Source organism: Typopeltis vanoorti, chromosome 13 (genome assembly GCF_054136105.1).
Source record: "Typopeltis vanoorti isolate ZY-2024b chromosome 13, IOZ_Tvanoo_1.0, whole genome shotgun sequence".
In the NCBI taxonomy this organism is placed as follows: Eukaryota; Metazoa; Arthropoda; class Arachnida; order Uropygi; family Thelyphonidae; genus Typopeltis; species Typopeltis vanoorti.
The window spans coordinates 93974965-94002197 of NC_143561.1; the positions used below are offsets into that span (position 1 = coordinate 93974965).

General features: G+C 37.4%; 1 protein-coding gene across 1 annotated transcript in view; it reads right to left on the minus strand.

Moving 5' to 3' along the window:
- Positions 1-26731, minus strand: part of LOC150100375 (putative phytanoyl-CoA dioxygenase) — a 64072-nt gene extending 37341 nt beyond the window's left edge. Inside the window, exons 1-3 of the mRNA XM_090402760.1 lie at positions 26310-26731; positions 10674-10778; positions 53-268 (exon numbers count right to left, since the gene is read on the minus strand). Coding sequence (XP_090258886.1) covers positions 53-268; positions 10674-10778; positions 26310-26594 — 606 coding nt within the window. The 5' untranslated portion in view covers positions 26595-26731. The remainder of the gene's footprint in view (positions 1-52; positions 269-10673; positions 10779-26309) is intronic.
- Positions 26732-27233: the final 502 nt, after the last annotated feature.

Sequence of the window (27233 nt, forward strand, 5' to 3'; positions counted from 1 at the left end):
CAATACATAAAATCTAAAAGATTATCAACAGTCTTATATTTAAAAAAATTACCTGTAGTTCCCATTGTAGTATTTTATATTTCTCTCTGTTTCCATCAATATCAGGAACAGTTTCATACTTCCTATCACATGTATGTAACAGCTCATATTTTAGCGAAGTTGCAAATTTTCTTGGATGAAACCATGTATTCCATTTATGAGATCCAGCAACAAACTGTATTGTGGTATTCAATGGAACAGGATCTACTGGAAGCCAGATGGAACATACCTTACAAAAAAAATTTTTTTGAACACAATATTTAAATGCAAATTATTTTTAAATTTCTATGGTAAAAATTGATTCAAATCTCCATATTTGCAACTAGAAAAGCCATATGACATTACTCATATTATTAACAGTTTATTTGATCAAATGAAACTATGAATGCTTAATTTAAATTATTTAAAATTTACTTTAAAGTTGGAGGAGTGATTTGGGAAAGAACGGGCAACTATGGGAGAGGGATAATCATTACGGTTACCTGAGATAGTTCTCATTGTTATGTTGAACTGTGTTCACTAGAGCAATGCTTCCCAAAATTATGGATGTCAAGGCCCCCTTGGAAAAATTTAAATATTTTACGGCCCCCATCGAAAAAAAAAATCGTAATATAGACATATATCATTGTAATATTTATTGTATTTATATTCAATGCAAAACATACATAGGGAATATTGCAAAAATCAAATGCAAATATTATAATTTTAGCATCTTACATACACATTTGACATGGCACACTGGAGAGTGGAAAGAGGAAAATGACATAAGATAGAATTGCAAACAGATAACTAATTCGAGTGGTAGAATGGCAAACAGATAACTAAAACAAGAGTGCCCCCTTCACAAATCCATGCTAACCTGCATAAATAATATTGCCCTCATCTGCCCAGTTTGTATTTCTTCTGTGGTTATTAAGATTTTGGAGAAATTGGTAAGAACTTTATACAGAATTGGGCAGATGAGGGCAATATTATTTATTTATTTATCATCATCATCATCAAATTCCTGCCATGTACCCTCAAGGGGTGTACAGGATATGACAGTACTACATGAAAAAAATTACATCATTACTAACTTCCTATCTACAATTTTCCTCCAAATCAGTCTGTTACTTGTCAAGACTCCAACATTATCAGATCTTATATTTCTATTGTCTAAGGCACTTTGTACTGTATCAATCCACCTACATCTTGGTCTTCCTCTGGGTCATTTTGCTGCCAACCTGGCAGAGAACATTTGTTTTGCTAATCTTTCTTCGCCCATTCTGTTTAAGTGACCATACCACCTGAGATTAGCTCTGCTAACACATTCCTGGATGTTGACAATGTCAAGTTCTTTCCTAATATCCTCGTTTTTAATATGATATTGCCATTGATGCCATCTGTTCACACCTCTAATCTTTCTCAGGACTCTCATATCTGCGGTCTCTAGTCTTTGGTCAAGTGTCTTACTTCTGACCCAGCTCTCAGATCCATAAGTTAAAACTGGTTTGAACACTGTCTTGTATACAGCTAATTTAGTGTTCTGACTAATTTCTCTCTTATTCAATATGAATTTATTCAATTGTCTTCCTACCATACCAGCTTTGCTGATTCTGTTGTCTATTTCTATATTTAATTTACCATCTTCAGTAAAAATCGTGCCTAAGTAGCTGAAATGTATCACTTGTTCCACACGTTCTCCATTCACAACACAGTTGACATTTACAATGATGCTGCCTATTTTCATTATCTTTGTCTTTTTATTGCTGACCTTCATACCATATCTATTACAACAGCTATTCAATTTAGTCAGAGAATCTTGCAGACTTGGAGAGGATTTATTTAGAAGTATAACATAATCCGATTAAAGCAAAGAGCTGACATTAACATCTCCAATTTTGATATCATTTTTAATACTACTTTCCTTCATAATGTGATTCATATAGATAATGAATAACAGAGGGGATAATATACATCCTTGTCTCACATCAGATTTAACATTAAACCATCTTCCTGTACTTCCTTCAATTCTAACTGCTGACTTACAACTCAAATAAAGACTAAGTATTGCTTGATATAATGCCCCATTGACACCATATAACTGTAGCGTATTGAATAGCTTCTCTCTTCGCACCTCGTCATATGCCTTTTCCAAATCGACAAAACTTAAATACAGATCTTTGTTATATACCCATGCTTTCTCGACTATTTGTCGTAAAGTGAAGATCTGATCCTGACAGCCTCTATTTGTCCTGAATACAGCTTGTTCTTCACCAAGCTTTTCTTCCACAATTCTTCTCAACTGCTTCTCAAGTATACTTGCATAGATCTTGCCAGGACCACTCAGTAGGGAAATACCTCTGTAATTCGCACATTCAGTTTTATTTCCCCTTTTATATATGGGTACTATTAGAGCTATACTCCAATCATCGGGAATTCGTCCCTCTGTCCAGGCTTTCTGAACTATGCAGTGCAGCCACTGTAAGACTCTTATACCACCATACTTCAGCATTTCTGGTCGAATATCATCTACCCCTGCTGCCTTTCCACATTTCAAGCCTTTGATGGCGTTTTCTACTTCAAGTATGGATATGTATTCCTGACTGCATGCCTGGTCAGTGTTTTTTACCACTGTGCTGTCATCACTGCTTGTTTCATTTAGCAGTTTTTCAGAGTAATTACTCCATACTTCAAGGATATCTTTTTCTCCCGTTTTCATGTCACCTTTATCATCTCTAATTCCTTTTACAGCACTGTTTCCTCCATTCCTAAGCTTCTTCAACAACCTCCAGAATATTTTGCTACCTTCTTGATATTTATTTTCTATATTCTTGCCAAAGTCCTCCCATGACTTTTGTTTAGCTAGTTTTACACAGTGTTTAGCATTCTTGCATTTGTCTCTGTATTCTCTAAGAGTACAAGCTCACTTATTTGACAGGAACTTTTGATATGCTTTCTTCTTTTCCATCACTGCCTCTTTAACTTCCTGTGTCCACCAGGGAGTTCTGATTTTTTTATCCTTGCAGACAACCTCCCCACATGCCTCTCTGGCTGAATCAATCAATGTTTTCTTCAGAGTTTGCCACTGAGTCTCCAAGGTTTGATTCCTGTTCTCAAACTCTTTCATTTTTCCTTCAATAATCTTTGTGTATTTTAGTCTACAGTTCACATCTGAGAGCTGCTCAACTTTTATTCGCTTTAAAACTTTCTTACATATCATTCTTTTCAATATGAAATTCAATTTTATCCTGCTCAAGACTAAATAATGATCACTTCCAATTTCAAATCCTCTGTACACTCTGGTGTCCTGCACCAGGGAGAAAACATCACTGTCAACAATAACATAGTCAATGAGACTTTTCTTATTCCTTGCCTCTTCTCTCCATGTGAATTTGTGCACATTTTTATGTTGGAACATGGTGTTAGTAATAACCAGTCCATGTCCTGAGCAGAAATCCAACAGATATTTGCCATTATTATTAGCTTTGCTCTTTTCTCCAAATTTTCCCAAAATATTTTTGTATGTCTCACAATCATTTCCTACTCTGCTATTTAGATCCCCAACAAGGACCAACTTTTCCTTTTTCATTGTGTCAGTCGTTTTTTCTAAAGCCTCAAAAAATTTCTCCATTTCTACCTTAGTAGAACCTTCTGTGGGACCATAGGCACAAATAAGTCTCATTGTCCAGTTCCCCATTCTCATATTTGTCCACATTACTCTACTTGAGACTGGCTGCCATTCAAGATGATTAGCCTCGTATTTTGTGTTGAATACTATGGCTACTCCTTCTTTTCCTTGATTGTCATTGCCTGAATATAACATTTTGTATTTATTGCTCAGAAAGATCTCACCAGTTTTTGTCTTTTTTGTTTCAGTCACCCCTATTATGTCGATCTGGTTCTTATCTAATTCCTCAGCTAGCTCCACTTCTTTGCCATTCAGGCTTCTTATGTTGGATAGTACCGATCTTTAACTCTGGTGATGTTGAGTTATTTATATCATTTGTTAAAAGTGCTTGTTTTAGTTATCTGTTTGCCAATCTATTCCATTCTACCATTCCATCACTACCTTATGCAGTGGTACTATCTTACTCTTTTTCTACTCTCTAGGAACTTTTTTCATTTCAAGACTTTCATTAAATAGCCAGTTTAATGGCATAGTCAGTTAAGTTTAGATGAGACATCAGCTTAAGTTTTGGAGTTTTGCAAGAGAACTGGCAATGCCTCTGACTAGGCCTTTTAATTTAAGTCTCAGCTCTGGCAGAGTTCCGAGGAAGTCGAGAGAAGGTAAAATAATTTCCTTGCATAAGGGAGGTTCTAAGACTGCAGGAGAAAATTACAGTCCAATGAGTATCTTAGGAGTGATGGTAAAAGTATTGGAAAAATTTGTCAAAAAGAGAATTCAAGAATGGGTGGATAGGAATATGGTACTTTATGAATACTTTATAATGGAATGACAGCTGAGTTGGGAGAAGGAAAATGGCTACACAATGATTCTGCTGGATTTTGCAAAGGCATTGGACTGAATACCATATGGAACTCTGTTACACAAATTAGAACAAATGGGGATGGATATGAGACTGGTTTAGTGGATAAGAAGGCGACTGCTATACAGATATCAAAAAGTGGTATATTATTATTATTATTATTATTCAGGCCTCCATGGAGTCAAAAGACTCATCGTGGGAGGTCCTTCCTAAGAACATAAAGTCTTTCAAGACTCATCAAGGAGAGGTCCTCCCTAAGAAACACAAAGTCTATCATACCACTCCTTAAACTCATTGACCGTTCTCGCTCTCACCACTCCATCAGGCAATGCATTCCACGGTTCAACCATCCTCCATGCAAAGAAACCACTCCTCAGCCTCTTGCTCACAGTTTCCTTTCATAACTTCCAGGGATGGCCTCTTGTCATCACTCCTTCCCGCTGTTCAACCAAGCGAAAGAACTCCCCAGTGTCAACCTTGTAACCACCTCTCAACAGTTTAAAAGTCTCAATCATATCACCTCTCCTTCTTTTTTCCACCAAACTCTGCAACTACATTCTCTCAGCCGATCCTCATAACCATCCTTGTACAGTCTTGAAACCATCTTTGTCATCCGTCTTTGTATCCTTTCCACAGTTAATTTATCCCCTTCAAATCCTGGGGACCAAATCTGAGAACAATAGTCCAAGTGTGGTCTGATCAGAGACTTATACAATGGAATGATAACCCTCTTATCTCTGCAGGTCAGTGTCCTTCTCATAATTGCAGCAATCCTCTGTGTTACCTTCACCACCTTTGCAATATGTCCCCTAAACTTCAGGTTTCTATCAATCATCAACCCCAGATCTCTTGTCTCCCCTACTTCCTCCAGTATAACTCCTCCCATAGAGTATGCAGCATCCCATCGATGTTTCCCAAACCTCAAGACCTTACATTTTGCTGCATTAAACTGAAACTCCCCATTCATCTGCCCATCTATCTAGCTTATTCAAATCCTCTTGCAGGGCTACTACATCTGCACTATTACTAATAATCCTTCCCAGCTTCGCATCATCCACAAACAACTGAATATCCCCTTGCAATGTCATTGATATAAAGGTTAAACAATATAGATCCTAGTACTGAGCCCTGTGGGATCCCACTTGTAACCCTCTGCTTCCTTGAAACTGCTCCATCATACACGCCTCTCTGATACCTATCAGACAGTCAATCCTGAATCCAGTTGACCAATCTGACATCCAGACCCATGTACTGCAACTTCAATATCAGCTTATCATGTGGCACCCTGTCAAATGCCTTTGCTAAGTCTAAGAACATTGCAGTATATGCCTTTCCCTCATCTAATGTTCTTGTAAATTTATTATAAAAGGCTAGCATATTGCTAAAACAAGAGTGCCCTTTCACAAATCCATGTTGACTCTCACAGATAATTACCCTCATCTGCCCAATGCTGTATACGGTCCCTCACTACTTTCCCCAAGATCTTAACAACTACTGATGACACACAAACTGGTCTATAATTAGACACTTCCAGTCTGTTACCACCCTTATGCAATGGCACTATTTTACCTTCCCTCCATTCCCTGGGCACCTTTCCCACAGCCAGAGTTTCATTGAAAAGTCAGGTTAAAGGCACTGTCAGTTCCCTAGCACATTCTCTCAAAACTCATGGTGAAATACCATCCAGTCCCAAAGCTTTACTGACATCCAGAGTACTCAGTATCTGAAACACACTCTCCTACTGTACTTCTAAACCTCGAACCTGCCCTATCCCACTAGCATTAAAACTGACTCCTCCAGGATGAAATACTCCAATTAAGTGTTCATTGAACAATTCCACTATGTCCTCTGCATCAGTCACTCTATTCCCATTTTTATCCCACAATATCATTCTTCCACAGTCATTTCTATCAAGGCAAAAATAGGTGACTAGTGGTGTATCACAAGGTTCAGTGCTGGGACCACTACTGTTTAATTTTTACATAAAGGATATAGGAAATAACCTGAAAGGAAATATTTAGTTGTTTGCTGGTGATGTAAAATTAGATAAAGTAATTGTTACTCAAGGTGATGTGGAGAGCTAGTAGGAAGATTTAAATTGGGCGTCAATATGAGCAAAAGATAATGGGTATCAGTTTAATATGGAGAAATGTAAAGTTATTCTTGGGATAACTAGATTACAAGCTGTGCGCCATATTGATGAAGAGGAATAGATGAAGCTAAAGATTTAGGGGTAGTGGTAGAGAGAGAGAGAATTAAAGTTTAGAGGACATATTGCTAAGGTATCTCATACCTTAGCAACTTTAGTTATTCATCTTTATAAGTGTGTGGATTGCAGAAGTTAGTTGATGGGAGAAAAAGAGGGGATATGATAGAAACATTTAAATTACTTAAAGGATTTTATAGGACTGATGCAGGGACTGATTTCAGCATTTGGGCAAGAGGGGCAGAACAAGGGGTCATCTCTGGAAGTTGAATAAAGGTGAGGTTAATAGGGGTGTGAGGACTAGATGTTTGGTATGGAGAGTTATGAATGAGTGGAATGGGTTGCCAGAGTCAGCTGTGAGTGCTTTGCCTGTTAATAGGTTAAAGGAGAGGTGTGTGGATAGTTTGGGTCTCCTGCAACGAGTCTTTGGACTCCATGGAGGTACCTGTACAATAATAATAATAGTTATATGGTTACCATTTACAATAGAGTAATAAGAGAAGTGGATGAGGGTAAGGTATACACTGTCATTTTTTTGGATTTTGCAAAGGAATTTGACAGAGTATCACAAGACAAGTTGGTTTTTTAAGTTGTGACATATGGTTTTGGATATCAGGTTAGTGGAATGGATTGGTAACTGGCTTTCTGACAAATATCAGAGAGTTGTATATGAGGGGAACAGTATCAGGATGTAGGAAGGTTACAAGTGGGGTTCCACAGGGTTCAGTACTAGGACCATTAGTGTTCAATCTTCATGTCAATGATATTGTCACTGTACTGTAGGTAAATATCCAGTTGTTTACAGATAAGGGAAGCTTGGGAGGGTTATTAATAATAGTGCTGACATTTTGGATTCAAGAAGATGAATAAACTAAAAGGTTGACACATGAATGGAGATATCAGTTTAATGCAAAATAAATGTAACGTTTTGAAATTGGGATCCACGAATGGGATGCTTCATATTCACTCAGTGGTATTATACTGGAAAAAGTGGAGGAAACAAGGGATCTTGGAGTGACTATAGATAAAAATCTTAACTTAAGAGGACATACTGCAAAGGCCGTGAAGACAACTCAGGGAGAATTGTTGCATTAGTGAGAAGGACATTAACCACAAGAGATTAAAGAGTGAACTATTTAAACTTATGTGCTGATTTGAACTCTTTTTAAGGTTTAATGGAATAAGTACAGCATATATAAATAGTTAAACAATGCGTTTAATTATTTAATTAATTGGACTTTCCTGTCTAATGGTTACAATGTCAAAAATATCAACAAATTAATTGCTCCTCCAATTCTCTCTCAACATGCTCACCATACTAATGCTATTGTTTCTTATATCCAAGACCCTTCAGAAAAAATAGCCAGAACTCTAAAAAAGCACAATCTCTACACTACATTTAAACTTTATCTGAAGCTGGACACACTCATCTGCTCTCCCAAGGATCATCTACCTCTTTTCTCTGTTCCAAGTGTTCACAAAGTTCCTTGTTCCTGCAAGTTATCATATCATTGTCAAACTGGGAGATCTGCTAACATCCACCTAGAAGAACATAAAAATACATCTGCCACCATACGTATGGTCAGTCAGAGTTTGCTAACCATGACTTGGATACCTTGCACAGAATCAAATGGAAAAAAAAAATTATGGTTCACCAAGAAATACAATTTTGAAAGATTTTTTTTTTAGAATCAGTAGTAGATTTAAAAAATTATTATTATTATTACATGACACCTCCAGGGAGACCAATGACTCATCGAGGAAGGGCACCTACTCTACACCTTCTGTCTCCACCACTAATTACAATGAATCGCAACTACAATCATCATCCACACCAACGCTATCTACTGCCCACCACCACTAGTATTTTCACAAACAATCACAAACGTCCATGCCCACAGCAGGATTCGAACCTGCAGCCCTTTGGCTGGAGAGCAGATACACTAACCACTCAGCCAACCAGACCGGCAAATCAGCTTAATCTTGATAAATATGGTTATATTAAACTCCCCAAGATTTGGGAAACATTAATTCTTAGGCCTCCTGCACAACACATCTAAGGCCAGCCTTAGTTTCTGCAATCTTAATATGTTTCCGTGACAATCTCTCAGTGAATGAGATGAAATAAAGGAGTGATTAAATGTGCTATTTAATTATTTACATGTGCAGTATTTATTCTGCTAAACCTTAAAATGTGATATGGTCACCAGGATTTGAAGGGGATTAAATAACATTGGAGAGGAAGCAGAAATGGATGAAAATTATATCAGGACTGTACAGCATTGATTATTAGGACTGAGTCATTTAAGCTGTTGAAAGGTTACTATCAGACTGAAACTGGGGAGATTTTTCAAATGGTAGAACAAGGACAAAGTGCCATCCCTGGAAGTTGCAAAAGTTGTCTGAATGAAGAGTACTAGGAGAATGGGATGTATTGCCTGAGAGGATGGTAAAAGTGCAAACAGTGGATGATTTCAAGAAGCGGAACAATAGACTTTTCACGATGAGTCTTACGACTCCATGGAGGTCAGGGAAATAATAATAATATGTACAGACCAATATAGAAAATATTCTGTGATGTGAAATAAAACTGAAGGGTTAATATTTTCTAATGAAAAAATGAATGCTTCAGTTTTATTTCAAGACATAAACTACATAAAAAATCATGCAGTTTTAGGATAATTGTTATTTTGATGCTAACTATTAAAATTAAAAATTAATACAATGGTTAAGCAAGCAGTTAACAAATCACATTCTTCTGTAATGGCGTCATGGAATCTTTTCCATGAATAATTAAGAATTATAGAATTTCTTCGTTGTCAGTTTTCCAATAAGTAATTAATCAATATTGCCACTCCATAAGTTAAAGATATCTCTGAATGAATCTTCAGATTACTTAATTCCATTGATCTCAGAGTTGTTTTCATCCACTTAATAAACTTTATTACTTTCTATGCTCTACAAGCTTCCTCTTTCAGGCCTATTCTGGTGTACATCAAATTCCATGCACCTGTGGTTTATCATACTTTGGCCAGACTGGCCAGATCTGTGGCTGCCCATCATAATGAACATCTAGGTTAAATCAGGTTCCAAGAACTATAACAATCTGGAGTTGCTGAACACACTGCTCCTCCAAGCATAGGATTCTATAGACAAATACTAATGCCCGATAAAAGCTATTTTCTTATGGAGCATTTGTATAAATAGAGTTTCTATATCTACAGAATCACTAATCTGAAAAGATGAGATGGGCTTAAGATCCTTTGATGTTGTTTGGAATTTAGAGCAGTTATGAAATATGCTGCTATATTTTATTGTGGTTAACACATTCTCAATGTTGAGTCTTTTTTATGTTGACTCATGCCTTATTTAATTTTGGATTCATACTGAAGACATCTTGATACCCAGGAGAAAATTTTATGGTATTAAAAATATCAGTAGCATAAAATTTTCCATTGTATTGATTTTATAAATTAAAAAAGCTACTTATATTTTAAATTAGTTTTAATTAGTTGACATATAAAAATAATTATTATATAACTATTATAGCTATTAGTCCACGTGGTTAGCCTAGTGGCTGTGCGCTTCGCAACTGTATGGAGTGTCCTAGATTCGATTCCCGTCGGCGACATAAGGAGCTGAAGGATCTTTCTCAGCCATAGCCAAGTTAGCTGGTCTTCGGCATGGACAGTAGGGTTTTTTCCCCATTTATCCTGGGGGTTTTCATTCCGCAAAGCGGGCAAACCGGCCTTGAGAACTCAACACTATGGACATAGGATACACCGGGGCATAGGGCTGACCACCTTATCCTGTGAACGGCTTGAGGTCCAATGATTAATAAAACCCTTGACACCACAAGGTAAAAGAAGAAAAAAGGAAGATGAGATGATGAGATAGCTATTACTTGCAAAGTAAGTAGCAGCTACATAATAATTTTACTTTACAACAAAATACCTCACCTTGAAACCATCAATAGGATAGTAAGACTGGTCTTGATGCCAAGGAGTTTCCTTTGTTGTACATGGTTCCTTCACTAGTACATGCTCATGGTAGAAGGCAGCATACTAAAGAGAGAAAAAGTTTAAAGTTTACTATAGATGTGTGAAAATGTGATAAAATCTATATTCAGGGAAAGGATGTAAATATTTAATTTAGTGTTAAAGTCTAAAAACCAACATGCAGCTATGTTCCCTTTTCAATGCATAATTCTAACACTTATAAATCACTAAATATAATAGATTTGCAATTGAAATATATTTTTCTGATAAAGGTGTATTCCGAATATATATCTTAATTTTCATAGATAGGGATATTTTTCTGTCTTATGCAAAATATCTCACTATCTAATGACTTACAAAGTTTATATTTCTTTGTAACATCTATAGCCTGGTTAATCACAGTCTTCTTCTAGATCAATCTTTTGATTTACCATCCAGCATCTAATGAATTTTTGAATATTATCATAAATTTATATGTATAAGAGAGAGAGAGAGCTTTAAGTGAAAATGGTTTGATAATTTATTATATTTTCATATTTTTTGTCCATTCTGTTACTGAGATTCTGTCTAATTTTTGCTATATCGTTTATATCATAATTTAAATTCATTGTTATCATCTCACTGCATCCTCTTATTGCATCCTCTATGATAGGCTGCTTGAAGATAGACTTAAGCTCAAGTTTAGTTGCAGACTAGAGCAACTTTTTCTAAGTCTTTCTTCAACAGGTTCTAGAGTTAGTCGATCTCTGGCATGGACAAGCAGGTTTTTCCTCCTGGAAACTCAGATTTTCGTGTAGTAATAAACAAGAAAATCGACCATAGTACTCACACTATTTCAGACTATAACATATCCCGTTAGGTTAGGGCTGACAAAGACCTGTTAGGGACCACAAGATGGCAGTGGTCCCTAACAGGTCTTTGTCAGTCTCTTCATCGGTTTCTGCTTATAATTAGTGATAATCTTTGGGTCAACTATCTCTGGGGGATTCTGGGCCATTTTCCTGAGTATATGAGGCTAAAATGTATGCAATGATTTTTTTTTTTTTTTTAATTATGACAAGGCTTTCCCATGGCTCTGAGAGCCTTGAATTCATTAATTTCAATATAGAAAAAATTTGATTGTATCTAATTGTTTTAGAGCTATGTAACAAATAAATAATATATAAAATTAATAAAAAAAAAAATGGGAAAAAAAAATCTTAGCTCATTCAATAAAAATGTACTACAAGTTTTAAAAATCTTCATGGACGGGAACCACATAAAAAAAATAATAAAATAAAATAAATGAAAACTGGAATCACCAGTCGGAATCAATACAAAGATGCACATGTTTGCTGAATGGCCAAATAACACTAAAACTTATTTATCTCGGTTTTAGTCATTAAATCTTTTTATTAAAATGTATCATAACAACCAAGTCAATGTTCCTGAAAGCATATATATATATATATTCCAGATACCAAGTAATTTTATATAAATTTGCTTTTCAATCCTATTTTCCAAGTGAGCAAACAAACAAACAAGTCAGTCAAGTTTTCGCCTGCACGTAGTGCAAGTCTGAGGAAATTCATGGTAGTGCCACTCTAGGCAACTCGTCGTAAAGGTGGATTAAGTTCTGATCACTTTCCTTAGTATTTTTCCCTTAATGTAAAGCACATCCCCTTGCGGAGATCTAAGATGCTATGCATTAAAGGCAATGGTCAATACCCATACCGGTTTCAATCTTTACTGAGGTCTCGTTTGTTTGTTTGTCTGTCTGTTTGCTCACTTGGGAAATAGGATTAAAAACCAAGTATATATAAAATTACTTGGTATGTGGAATACATAATATACCCAAGTTAAAAAACTTTCCACATCTATCTCTCATCCTGATATTTTATTTAATAAGGTCAAAGCACCTTGTGGCAACTTGTTTAGGTAAAATTCTTATAAGCCCTGCATTACTTCAACCTCAGCATTGTCAGGTCTGGCTCCCACTAATGAGACCTCAAAAAGGTTAAAACCGGTGCGGCTCTGGCTCTGATTTGAGAGGCTCTGCTTGGGGATAGGTTTTTACCTGTCTCCGAGTGGGGCAACCGCTGAGATTATGGCTCTGCTTGGTGGTGTGGTCAGCCTGCCACTGGGTAGAGCCAATGCTGAGAAGTTCTTCTTGGTGATGGGGTGAGCCTGTCACTGAGTGGAAAAACGCTGAGTTGGGTGATCTTTCGAGATGGTCTAATTTTTAGAGCCTGCTTCACCTATACAAACGTCGAAACTGGTATGGGTAGTGACCATTGGCTTCAATGCATAGCATCTTACATCTCTGCAAGGGGATGTACGTTACATTAAGGGAAAAATACTAAGGAAAGTGATCAGAGCTTACATTTTTGAAATTATGAATTTTACAACCGTGTTAAAATAACTTTTTATTATCCTGACGTTTCGATCTTCATATCAAGATCATCATCATCTGGAGCATACATAAATATACAAGACAAGCTGTGTTACATTTCAAACCGTAAGCTAGAGAAACAATGATTTGATCACATGCTACTCACTAGCATGACCTCTAGTGGAAAAAAAGAAAAAAAAATTACATAAATTACATCAAGCTAATTTAATTACATGAATAAACATTCTTGCTTATAGATGGTTTTCCTTCCAGTAATAGCGATGTCCAATTTCTATTATTACAATTGTTATTTTTGATTTAAAAAAAAAAATTATTTATAAATTACAACATGAATAAACTTTCTTATAGATTTTTTTTTTTCTTTAACAGTGATGTCCTATTTTTCAGTATTAAAGTTATTATTTTAGATTTAGGATCCTGGATTTTCTAGAGTCCTGTTTATAGTTGTTCTTAGAGAGGAAGGATTCGTGGGACGAATATATGCCTTCCATATGTATGGGATTTTTAGACCATCATTATTGTTTAGATTGGGGTGGTTGATAATGATCTCACAAGCTTCCTTAAATTTGCATTTATACCATGTTTTGGCGTGATGTAGACAACTAGTGCTTTTCCAGTAAATTCTATGTAAGGTGTTCAAGAGTATGATCAGAAAGGTCAGCTTTACCATAATTATTATATTTGATGTGTCGTTTGTTCTTTTTATCCGATCGGAATTGTGCATCCTGTTTCTCCTATGTATGGTATGTTGCAGGTACAGTTGTAGAATCCATAATTTCAAAAATGAATGCTGATCACCATGTAACACTAAAAGAAAGGATTATGATCAGAGCTTAATCCACCTTTACCACGAGCTGCCTAGAGTGGCACTACCATGAGTTGCCTCAGACTTGCACTACGTGCAGGCGCAAACTTGACTTACTTGTCTGTTTGCTCACTTGGAAAATAGGATTAAAAACCAAGTTTATATAAAATTACTTGGTATCTTGAATACATACATATATGAGGGGCGTCCAAAAAGTAAGTTCCATTATTAAATATTTTCACTGCAGTGCTGTGATCACAATGGTGCGCATGCGTGTTGTTGAGTTTCTTGATTCGTTAGCAAGGTGTTAGTGGATTTTCAGAAATTCTTGCAGTGTGTATGCTTCTTGGTGTGTGTTTATAATGTCTAAGAAAATCGAATTGCCCACATCATATGAAATTGGGTCAGTTACGTTTCTTGAATGCGAGGAACATTAAAGAAGCTGAAATTCATCAGCAAATTATTGAGGTTTATGGAGAACACAATGAGTGATTCAACGATATGAAGATGGGTAAGACTTTTTAATGAAGGAAGGAAGGACAGGTGTGCACGATGATGAACGGAGCATGCGATCATCTTTAGTAACTGACGTTTTGGTGTGTACAGTTGAAGAGAAGATTCGACAGCAGAGGGGATTTACTATGATGTCACTCTTGCTGCAATTTCCAGAAGTTTCACATTCATGTCTTCATGAAATTGTGTCGGAGAAACTGAATTATCGGAAATTGTGTGTACGCTGGGTGCCGAAGTTGCTTACAGAACAACACAAAGTGAATGGCTGGGCAGTGCGTTGGAATTCTTGACACGCTACCATGAGGATGGGGATTCTTTCTTGAGCAGACTTGTCAATGGGTATGAGACTTGGGTGTCACATGCAACCCCTGAATCCAAACAACATTCCATGGAGCAGAGGCACACCTCATCAGCAGTCAAGACGAAATTGAAGACAACGGTTTCCACTTGGAAAATCATGTGTACTGTGTTTTGGAACAGATGAGGCATTTTGCTGGTAGACTTCTTGGGTCAAGTCTCCACAATCAACATGAGTATGTGTACTGCCAAACCCTTAAGAAACTGTGTCATGTGATCCAGAATAAACAATGTGCCATGCTTTCCAGGAGCGTTGTTTTGATTTTCATGATAATGCCACCCACACATGGCCAGCATAACACAACAACTTCTCGTCACCTCGGGCTAGGAACAATTCCATCATTCCCATATAGCCCTGACCTTGCACCAAGCAACATTCACCTGTTCAAACATCTGAAATCTATCCTTGGTGGCTGGTGGTTTCAAGATGACGACGAGGTCAAAGAAGCAGTTAATACGTGGTTTGCATCACAGGTGGCAACCTTCTATGATGAAGGTATACAGCTCTTGGTGCCCCGTTATGATAAGTGCCTGAACAATAGCAGAAATTATGTAGAAAAGTAGTGAAAGATATCTAGTTTAAATTCCAATAAAGTTTTTTTGTAAGTATATTTTTGTTTCTCTGACAGCCTATCAGAACTTACTTTCTGGATGTCCCTCGTATATATATCATCATCATCAGTCAATTGCGTGTGTTCGTTGGCAGATTCGAAAACATCACTCTCATCATTTTCAAGAATCAAACTCAAACCATTTCCAATTCAGTATATTATTAATAATAATAATATCAATAATAATAAACACATTTACTGCATGACCAGAATAGTAGAAATACAACCTCAATTATAGTGTGATCTGCCATAATAAGGTAAAGGTATTCTACCAGCTAACAAAAATATTTCTTGCTTCTTTAATGATACAAGTAGCAGGATCAGTGGTGCACCCAGAGAGGGGCCCAAGGGGCCATGGCACCCTCAAAGAAAAAGGGAAAATAAACACGAAAATTTCCAAAAATCTTTTCCTAATTAAAATTCATTTTTTTATTTATGTTGTCTCGTGTCTTCTGTTTCTATACTGCTTATGAATTAGCGGTCACATAAGGTGGGACTATCCTATAGTTCTCTGGAATCACAGCTGCTGTGAACACAGGGTGAATACAGTAGTGCTCAGGTAGAAAGAGCACTACTTCATTTGCCCGAGCTGGGTGAGAGAAGATCACGGGTATCATGTATTGGTGATCATTGCACATGATAACAGACATAGGTGTATGTGATGTGTAGAGTATATTCTCAAATTGTTTATTTAATTCGCCCAAAAGTAGACCAGCCACTTCTGACAAGATCAAGATCAAGATAAGATAAGGAATTGTGACGTGGTTAGTTGTTCAGATGATGACGTCATTGTGTGTGTGTGACGTCATGGGTTTGGAATGTTTGGAACTTTTCTGTGGAACATCTGTGTGTGTGACGTCATGCTGTTTGTTTTGTTCGCATATGGAATTGTGGGTGATGGATTGAGATAAGGATTCGTGTAGTGATTGGTGGGTCACTATGAACAAAATAGAGGTAGGGTGTAATGGGAGAAGCGACAACCTTGTCGTGGATGTGTGTTGTTATCAGATGAAGATAAGTGACATATTTGTTAGTTGTAAATAAGTGACGTCATTGTTTTGAATGGAAAAGGAAGATATATTAGTGGATAAGGATTCATGCTGTGATTGGTAGGACACTATGAACAAAATAGGGGTAGGGTGAATGGGGGGAAGCTACGTCAGTGTCCTGGATGCGTGCTGTGGTGAGATGTAGATAAGTAAATGGTTTGCGTATGGCATTATGGGTGATCGATAGTGATAAGATAGAGTTTGGAATTTTGCTTTGGGGGGGGGGGGGGGGGGCTTCTGTCAGGGACATCATGTGGTATGTTTGGTTCACATTTAGCATTGGGGTGATGTTTAGAGATAAGGAATCATGATGTTATGTGTTTGGAAATTTCTGGGGAACGTATGTTTGTGACATCACGTGGTGTTTTGGTTTGCCTATGGAATTGCAGGCGATGTTTAGGAATAAGATATCTGGGAATTTCGCAGGGTGACACACATCCGTCATTGTCGTCAAGTTTTGTCTTTGGTTGTCTATAGATGCCAGTACTAATTTTCCAATATAGTTTGGGGTATTTCTTTCCTGTTATAGACTATGGGAATTCTTAGAGTAGACTCGAGATGGCGGCAGCGTTTAGACCTTTTCTGAATAATTTAATTATATGCTCGTGTCCCCTGAAACACACACTCTTTTTCTCATATACATAACTCATCCGAATATTTCGATTTGTCTACATTTAAGATCTTAAACTTCATTACTTTTCTAATTAACGTTATCTTTTTTACAAAATGTTTGGCTATTGGTATTTTTAGTTTAAGAGAAAAACCAAACGGCATTTTAAAAAAAATAAATTAAAATAAACGAAGACTTTAAATGGATTACAACAACTTTTGTATATAGTCTAGAAATTCTAATGATAATTTAAATAACTTAGTCTTTCCAGAATGGCTCTTTTTAATGCGAATATATTCCAAAATAGTTGAATTTTATATCCACAGCACAACACAGACACAAAACACATGAGTTGAAAAAATGATATTTCTGTAAATAACCAGAAAATCTAGTTGACTACATCCGTTAGATTTCCGTCCGTTTGGTACTCTTCGTTAATTCCTTCGCACGGTACCTCATGCTATGTTTTCCCACGTTTTCTGTAAAAATGACATCCAGACTTGAGGGTACGTGCTACTTCCTGTTTTTGGAATTCTAGTAGATTTGGTAGGAATCGTAATTTTTTTTTTCTATTTTACTTTAAAAATCAGTTAACTCCATTTTCTAGCCAGAATAACTGAGCAATAAATAAATAAATGTGTGTGAATTTTTTTTTCTCCCCACACTGTAGATTTTTTCATTAGCCTTTCTTGAAGATTACTCATCTATATCCGGTCTTAGTTTTCGGTCCTTTTTCAGTCAGACTATGGGAACTTTAGTTTACTCATTTTGTAAATTTATTTTAATTTATTTATTTTTAAATGCCGATTGATTTTTCTCTTGACTGTAAACTAAAAATTCCAATAGCCAAACATTTTATAAAAAAGATAACGTTAATTAGAAAAAGTAATGAAGTTCAAGATCTTAAATGTAGACAAATCAAAATATTCGGATGAGTTACTTAAGTATAAAGAGCTAATAAGCTTCATTTCGGCAATGAAAACATTACTAAAATTAAGGGGATATTAAATCCCACATAGTTTTAAAACCGAATAAGAAACTCAAAGATAGGAATCAGAGAGTTTCTTGCCGAATATAGTAAACTATAAAGTATCGGCGAACACTAGCGTTAGCAAATGCAAGTGATCCTAGGTTAGTGATCCACGGTAGTGTTCGCCGATACTTTATAGTTTACTATATTCGGCAAGAAACTCTCTGATTCCTATCTTTGAGTTTCTTATTCGGTTTTAAAACTATGTGGGATTTAATATCCCCTTAATTTTAGTAATGTTTTCATTGCCGAAATGAAGCTTATTAGCTCTTTATACTTAAGTAACTTAATGGTTGCACCTACTTGGAAAACTCGTTCGCAGAGTATATAAGTTCTTTTCGCTATACACTTCGGTATTAGGTCTAGCCACTCACTGATGAGGCCTCAAAAAAGGCTGAAACCGGTCTGGGTGGTGACCTCCCTCCATAATGTAATAACAGCATACTTTCCCTAGGAAATGTGTTTTTACATTATGGATAATACCTAACAATAGCGATCTGAACTTTACTCACCTTTGCAACGAGTTGCCCGAGTTTGTACTACGTACTAGGATCACTTGCATTTGCTAACGCTAGTGTTCGCCGATACTTTATAGTTTACTATATTCGGCAAGAAACTCTCTGATTCCTATCTTTGAGTTTCTTATTCGGTTTTAAAACTATGTGGGATTTAATATCCCCTTAATTTTAGTAATTCGGATGAGTTATGTATATCAGAAAAAAAATTGTGTGTTTGAGGGGACACCAGCATATAATTAAATTATTCAGAAATGGTCTAAACGCTGCCGCCATCTCGAGTCAACTCTAAGGATTCCCATAGTCTTTAACAGGAAAGAAATATCCCAAACTATATTGGAAAATTAGTACCGTCATCTATAGACAACCAAAGATAAAACTTGACGACAAGGACGGATGTGTGTCACTGCGAAATTCCCAGATATCTCATCTCTAAACATCGCCCACAATTTCATAGGCAAACCAAAACACCACGTGATGTCACAGACATATGTTCACCAGAAATTTCCAAACACATAACATCACGATTCCTTATCTCTAAACAGCACCCACAAAGCTTTATGCGACCTAAACACACGACGTGATGTCCCTGACAGAAGGGGGGGGGAACCAGAGTGAAATTCCAAACATTCTAAACTCTATTTTATCACTATTCATCACCCATAATGCCATACACTATTATGTGTGTGCTATAGACCAGGTGATGGAATAGATGGTGGAAATAGTATGCACAAACAAATAGAAGAAATGAGTGGAAGGAGGGTAATTATTATGGGAGATTTGAACTATGGTAACATTGATTGGAAGGAGCAGAGGATATATGGGAGGAAAGAATTGGATTTTATGTGGTTATTAAGGGATAACTTACTGTGACAGCATGTAATGGAAAGTACTAGGGGTCAGAGAGTGCTTGACCTAGTAATTGCATCAAAGAATTTGGCTGTAGCGAATATGACCACGTTGCCACCAATTGGTGAGCATGATCATAGGGTCTTGACTTGGGAGGTGGCTAAAGGTATGGAAATTACAATTAACACAGAGTACATGTGGAATTATCTGGCTGGTAAGTATGACAAGCTTAGGAGATTGATTGGTTCAGTGCCATGGCATGTACAACTGCAAGGGCTAGACGTTGACAGTGCATGGGAGGCTAAGAAGTGTTTGCATGAAGCAATGGCTGACTGTATACCTAGAGTCCGAATAATAAATCAGGTAGCGATTAAATGGATGAATAACACCATTAAGCTTGAGCTGCAAAAAAAGAAACTATAGAGGGAATTTAAGGAGAAAGGTGACCTGCACCACATGAACAGTATAAAGTGCAGACCAGACGGGTAATGAGTGTGGTAAGAAAAGCAAAAAAGGATTACGAAAGAACATTGGCCATGCAGGCTAAAGAGAATCCAAAACAGTTTTTTCGATGTGTTGCAAGTAAAAGAAAAAATGTATATGGCAGAATGATTTTAAAGAATGCTGGTGGTAGGGAGGTAACCGAATCAGTTGATATAGTTGAATTACTGAGCGAGCACTTTGCAAGAATATATCATCCAGTGGCGACATTGCAGAAATCAATGAACCAATAGATTATATGGGAATTGTGGTGAGTGAAGTGGAGGTGAGTAGTCTATTGCAAAACCTCAATGTCAATCCATCTGTGGGATTGGATGGTATACCAGCTCGTGTCGTACGTGAAGCAGCTAAAGAATTATCACAACCCTTGACCATTTTGTTTAATTTGAGTCTCGGGTCTGGGTTAGTTCCGAGCGGGTGGAAAAAGGGGAAAATAGTTCCATTGCATAAAGGAGGTTCCAAGACTGCTGTTGTAAATTACTGACCGATTAGCATATCAGGAATCATTGACAAGGTCATGGAGAAATTAATCAAGAGAAGAATACAGGATTGGATAGATGAAAATGGGATACTGTATGGGGGACAACATAGTTTTGTGAAGGGTAGATCATGCCTCAATAACTTGCTGACATTCTATAACACAGTGACGGTTGAACTGAATAAGGGTAATGGGTTTACAGTGATTCTACTGGACCTTGCCAAGGCCTTTGACAGGATACCACATAGAACTGTAATTAGCAAACTGGAGCAGATGGGGATGGATATAAGGTTGGTGAGATGGATAGGAGGTGGTTGATGGAGAGATACCAGAGAGTGGATTCTTCAGGAGTGGAGTCCAAAAGACGGCTTGTGACTAGTGGTGTGCCACAGGGTTCTGTTCTTGGACAACTACTTTTCAATTTGTTCATTAACGATATAGGAAAGGATCTGAGAGGAAGTGTTCACTTGTTTGCTGATGATGCAATGTTGGGTAGAACAATAGTGAGTGCACAGGATGTCAAAATTTTGCAAGATGATTTGAATAGTTTAGAGGACTGGGCTAAGGATAATGGATGTTAGTTTAATGTGGCAAAGTGTAAGGTTATGCATTTTGGGGTGAAAAGATTAGCAGCAGTATACCACATTGGTGAAACTGTACTCCAGAAGATTGATGAGGCTAGGGATTCGGGAGTGTTGGTGGATAGGGAGTTGAAGTTTAGGGGACACATTGCAAAAGTGGCTAAATCAGTTCATCAAATCACTTGGCTTCTTAAAAATACTTTAACAAGCAGAGACAATCAAGTTATTGTTCATCTGTGTCGAGCCTTGATAAGACCCAATCTAGACTACTGTGCCCAGATATAGGCGCCAGCGTTTCTTCTTGATGGGGAGGAGGTGGAGTGGATCCAGAGATGAGTGACCAAGATAATAGCAGGACTATGAAATGAACCTTATGAGAACAGGTTGAAGATTTTTGGGCTACAGAAATTAGTTGATAGGCAGGAATGGGGTGATATGATTGAGACATTCAAATTACTGAAGGGTTTCTATAAGATTAATCCAGAAGATATTTTTAAGAATAGGACTGGTGGTGGGAGGACTAGGGGACATACATGGAAGCTGGGCAAGAACACTCTACTAACACACCTCGTTAGTACGAGGTGTGTTAGTAGAGGATTTGACAAAATCGTACCAACCTGGTGCGACCATAAAGGACGTAACTGCGTCTATTAGAGAGCAAAAGGAAAGGGTGAAAGAAATGATTGTTGTGGCAGGTACGAATGATTTGAAAGGAGATAAAATGAAAATGATAGAAGACCTGAATGAATTGTTTGGGGTAGCAAAAGAAAAGAGTGAGAGAGTTAGAATGATTAGTCTTTTGCCACGGTATGACAGTGAAATGTTTAAAAGGAGGGCTATAATTGCAAATGACTTTATGCGTGGGTTATGTATGACGAGTGGTGTGGAATTTGTGGATGTGTGGAGTGAGTTTGATGGGCGAAAGGATCTATATAAGATGGATGGCTTGCATTTGAATGGTTACGGTGTAAGAAGACTTGAGAAAGTGTTGCTGAATGTAGTGGATGTGCAAATTCAGGGAAACTAGATTTGTTAAGGGGGGGGGAGTAGAGATACAGTCCTTATGGAGGCAGTTGAATGTAAGAATGAATATAATATGCCAGAGCAAATAAGGACAACAAATCTGAGTGGGATAGTTAATATAAGGCATCAAGGTAGGGTTGGGACTAATGGGGGTCTTAAATTCATGTACACTAATACTAGGAGTATATTAGGAACAAGAAGGAAGAGTTTTTGGCCATGGTTGGCACTTCCAGACCACAGGTTATAGGTATTAGTGAAACATGGCTGACTGTAGATGATATAACTAGTGGGATTGAATGTGATGGGTATAGTGTGTTCAGGAATGACAGAGAGAATAAAATGGGGGGAGGAGTATTGTTGATGATAGCTGATGAGCTCCAGCCAAGGAGAATAGAAGTTGAATTGCAGGATAGAGAAAAGAGCACATTTGAGGCCATTTGGTGTGAGATTGTGGCTAGCAGAACTAAATATACAATTGGGTGCTGCTATAGACCAGGTGATGGAAAAGATGGTGGTGACAGTATGTACAAGCAAATAGAAGAAATGGGTGGAAGGAGGGTGATTATTATGGGAGATTTCAACTATGGTCGCATTGATTGGAGTGAGGAGAGGCCACACGGGAGGAAGGAATTGGATTTTATGCGGTTATTAAGGGATAACTATCTGCGACAGCATGTAATGGAAAATACTAGGGGTGAGAGAGTGCTTGACCAAGTAATTACATCTGAGGATTTGGCTGTAACAAATATGACTACATTACCACCAATCGGTGAGAGTGATCATAGGGTCTTAACTTGGGAGGTAGCTAAAGGTGTAGAATTTTCAATTAAGACAGGGTACATGTGGAATTATCGGGCTTGAAAGTATGACAAGCTTAGGAGTTTGATTGGTTCAGTGCCATGGCATGTACAACTGCAAGGACTAGAAGTTGATAGTGCATGGGAGGTAGTTAAGAAGTGCTTGCATGAAGCAATGGCTGACTGTATACCTAGAGTCCGAATAATAAATCAAGTAGGGGTTAAATGGATGAATAACACCATTAAGCTTGAGTTGCAAAAAAAGAAACAACTATGGAGGGAATTTAAGGAGAAGGGTGACCGGCAGGCACATGAATGGTATAAAGCACAGGCCAGAAGGGTGACGAGTGTGGTAAGAAAAGCAAAAAAGGATTACGAAAGAACATTGGCCATGCAGGCTAAAGAGAATCCTAAACAGTTTTTTAGATATGTAGCAAGTAAAAGGAAAAATGTACATGGCAGATTGATTTTAAAGAATGCCGATGGTAGGGAAGTAACTGAATCAGTTGAGATAGTTCAGTTACTGAGTGAGCACTTTGCAAAAGTATATCATCCAGGTGGTGACATTGCAGAAGCGAATAAACCAGTAGATTATACGGGAATTGTGGTTAATGAAGTGGAGGTGAGTAGTCTATTGCATAACCTCAATGTCAATACATCTGTGGGATTGGATGGTATACCAGCTCGTGTTGTACGAGAAGCAGCTAAAGAATTGTCAGTACCCTTGACCATTTTGTTTAATTTGAGTCTCGGGTCTGGGTTAGTCCCGAGCGGGTGGAAAGAGGGGAAAATAGTTCCACTGCATAAAAGTGGTTCCAAGACTGCTGTAGTAAATTACCGACCGATTAGCATATCAGGAATCATTGTCAAGGTATTAGAGAAAATAGTCAAGAGGAAAATACAAGATTGGATAGAAGAAAATGGGATACTGTATCGGGGACAGCATGGTTTTTTGAAGGGTAGGTCATGCCTCAGTAACTTGCTCACGTATTATAACACAGTGACGGCTGAACTGGACAAGGGTAATGGGTTTACGGTGATTCTACTGGACCTTGCCAAGGCCTTTGACAGGATTCCACATGGAATTCTAATCAGTAAATTGCAGCATATGGGAATGGGCATAGGGTTGGTGAGATGGATAGGAGGGTGGTTGACGGAGAGATATCAGAGAGTGGTTTACTCGGGAGTAGAGTCCACAAGACGGCCTGTGACTAGTGGTTTGCCACAAGGATCTGTTCTTGGACCACTGCTGTTTAATTTGTTCATAAATGATATAGGAAATGATCTGAGAGGAACAGTTCATTTGTTTGCGGATGATGCGAAGTTGGGTAGGGCAATAGTGAATGCAGATGACGTCAAAATTTTGCAGGATGATTTGGATAGATTGGAGGTCTGGGCTAAGGAGAATGGATGTCAGTTTAATGTGGCAAAATGTAAGGTTATGCATTTTGGGGTGAAAAGATTGGCGGCAGTTTAGTGCATTGGTGGAACCGTGCTCCAGGAAATTGATGAGGCACGAGATTTAGGAGTGTTGGTAGATAAGGAATTGAAATTTAGGGGACACATTGCAAAAGTGACCAAAACAGCTCATCAAATCACTTGGTTGCTGAAGAATACGATGACAAGCAGAGACAAGCAGGTTATTGTTCCTCTGTATCGAGCCTTGATAAGACCCCATCTAGACTACTGTGCTCAGATTTGGTCACCTAGGTTTCTTCTTGATGGGGAGGAGGTGGAGAGGATCCAGAGGCGAGTGACCAAGATGATAGCAGGTCTGTGGAATGACCCGTATGAGAACAGGATGAGGATTTGTGGGTTGCAAAAATTGGTTGATAGGCGGAGGAGGGGAGATATGATTGAGACATTCAAATTACTGAAGGGTTTCTATAAAATTAATTCAGAAGATATTTTTGAGAACAGGGCTGGTTGTGGGAGGACTAGGGGACATCCATGGAAACTGGGCAAAAGTGTGGTTAGTAAAGGTGTTAGAGCTGGGTTCGTTACTTTTAGAGTAGTGAATGAGTGGAATGCGCTCCCTGAGTCTGTGGTGGATGCTGTGACAGTGAATGAGTTTAAGGCGAGGTATGATAGATACTGTATGAATGTCAAATAGTTGTGATGAATGTGATTTGGGGCCTCCCTCGATGAGTCCAATGACTCCCTGGAGTTGCCCGTAATAATAGTAGTAGTAGTAGAATGGTTAGCAGGGCTGTTAGAGCTATGTTTTTTACTTGGAGAGTGGTGAATGAGTGGAATAAGCTGCCAGAGTCTGTTGTCTGTGCTATGACCATGAACGAGTTCAAGACGAGGTATGATAGATACTGTGTGAATGTCGAATAGTTGTTCTTGACATGATGTTAGGGTCTCCCTCGATGAGTCTATCGACTCCTTGGAGTTGCCCGAAATAATAATAATAAAAAAAATAATAATACACAAACCATTTACTTATCTACATTTCACAACAGCACACATCCAGGACACTGACGTCGCTTCCCCCATTCACCCTACCCCTATTTTGTTCAGAGTGTCCCACCAATCACGGCACGAATCCTTATCCACTAATATGTCTTCCTTTTCCATTCAAAGCAAAACGTCACTTATCTTCATCCGATAACAACCAATCACGTCACGATTCCTTATCTTATCTTAATCTTGATCTTGTCAGAAGTGGCTGATCTACTACTGATATTTTCCCATGGAATGTTTTTTTATTAGTTTTTTTTTTCCTAACTTAGGATACAGATCGACAAAAATGGTTTTCTGATAGGAACCCAAGACTTACCTAAACGTTGGGCATCGGGTGAGCAGAATGAAGATTATATTGAAGACCTGTAAATAAATTTTGTTAAATAACTCTTCGATTATATAACAGAAGTACAATATGCAGAATTTTTGAAATTACCATCGAGGTTTCACGCTATTTATTCTTTTTTCTATCTTTTTTTGTGAAAGTCCAAGATTCTGAATCTATATCGAATAATAGAAAATATAACAGCACTGACACGTAAATTTTACATTGTGAGATATTTTTGTTTTTCTAGAGTTTACCTGATATGTGTTCTTATATAAGTGTTAAAACAGTCAATTTCATAGTGGCATGGATATCTGCAAATGTCATTAGGCGTGTGTTAGAGACATTTTCATTGTGTGTGTGTGTGTGTGTGTGTGTGTGTGTGTGTGTGTGTGTGTGTGTGTGTGTGTGTGTGTGTGTGTGTGTGACCATCACCCTTCTTACCAAAAACCTTAAATATCATTTTTTTTAAATCCAACTGTTTGGTCTATGGATCTCTGATTATCCACCATCACGGTACTAAAATCTACGAGAGTTTACAAGGTGAGATTATAGGTGGGAGTCATATTAAAAAAAAAAAACAGAAGTATCTTAATAAACCTGTATATTGATATTATGCATGGTCACACGTCTCGGGTATATACGATTTGAAAGAAATTTCTTGTGAACCATTCTGTAAAGTTTTGGAAACTTACCTCAGATTCCATTAGCCTTCCTGCTACTTCAGCCGCTACTGAACCACAAATGAAATCTTTAAATTCCTTTATCCATTGCCAATTACCATAGTCATCGAAATACACTCCATCTCCCCCATCACATTTCAAACTTTCGGAGTATTTACTTGGCTTACTCAGATTTTTCTCAATTCCTTTAGCGATAGCATCTAACCAGTGACTTTCAAATACACCTCTTAAGCAAACGGCACCATTTTCCCTATATTTACTGATAACTTCAGCAGTTAGAATGTCTTCCAGAATCATTGTTAAGCAGTACGCTACTTGAAAATGGCGACAGTTGGTAGTTATTTATATTAACTTTAAGTATAAAAATAAATGTGCCAAGAGGTCAAGTGCGGCGACCGTCATGACGCAATATACTTTATCATTCCCGATATGGCGTAATATACTTTATCATTCCCGATATGGCGTAATATACTTTATGATCACCCAGTTAATCACTTGAGCCATAATAGATCTTTGACGCTGTAAAGAATATTTATTAACGATCTGTTTTGTTTTAAATATTGTATTTTTTTAAAAACAATTAAATGTCTGAAATATTTTAAAAATTATTACGAACATATAAACACGCTATAACGTTAATGAATATTATATCTGAAAACATAATTATTTTAAAGGTGAAAATATTACCTACAGGTGCCAAAAATTTATTATTATTATTATTATTATTGTTATTACTACTACTACTACGTGACACTTATAACGACTTATCGCTGGAGGGTACTCTACTCCACTGAACACAACTCACTATCTCTATTTTTCTCATTTGAACTATACCCATCAATAGACACCGCCATCTACCGCCTACTACTACTACTACTACCAACAACAACAACAACAGTAATTTTTTGTTTGTAAACTGCGCGCGCAGTTTACAAA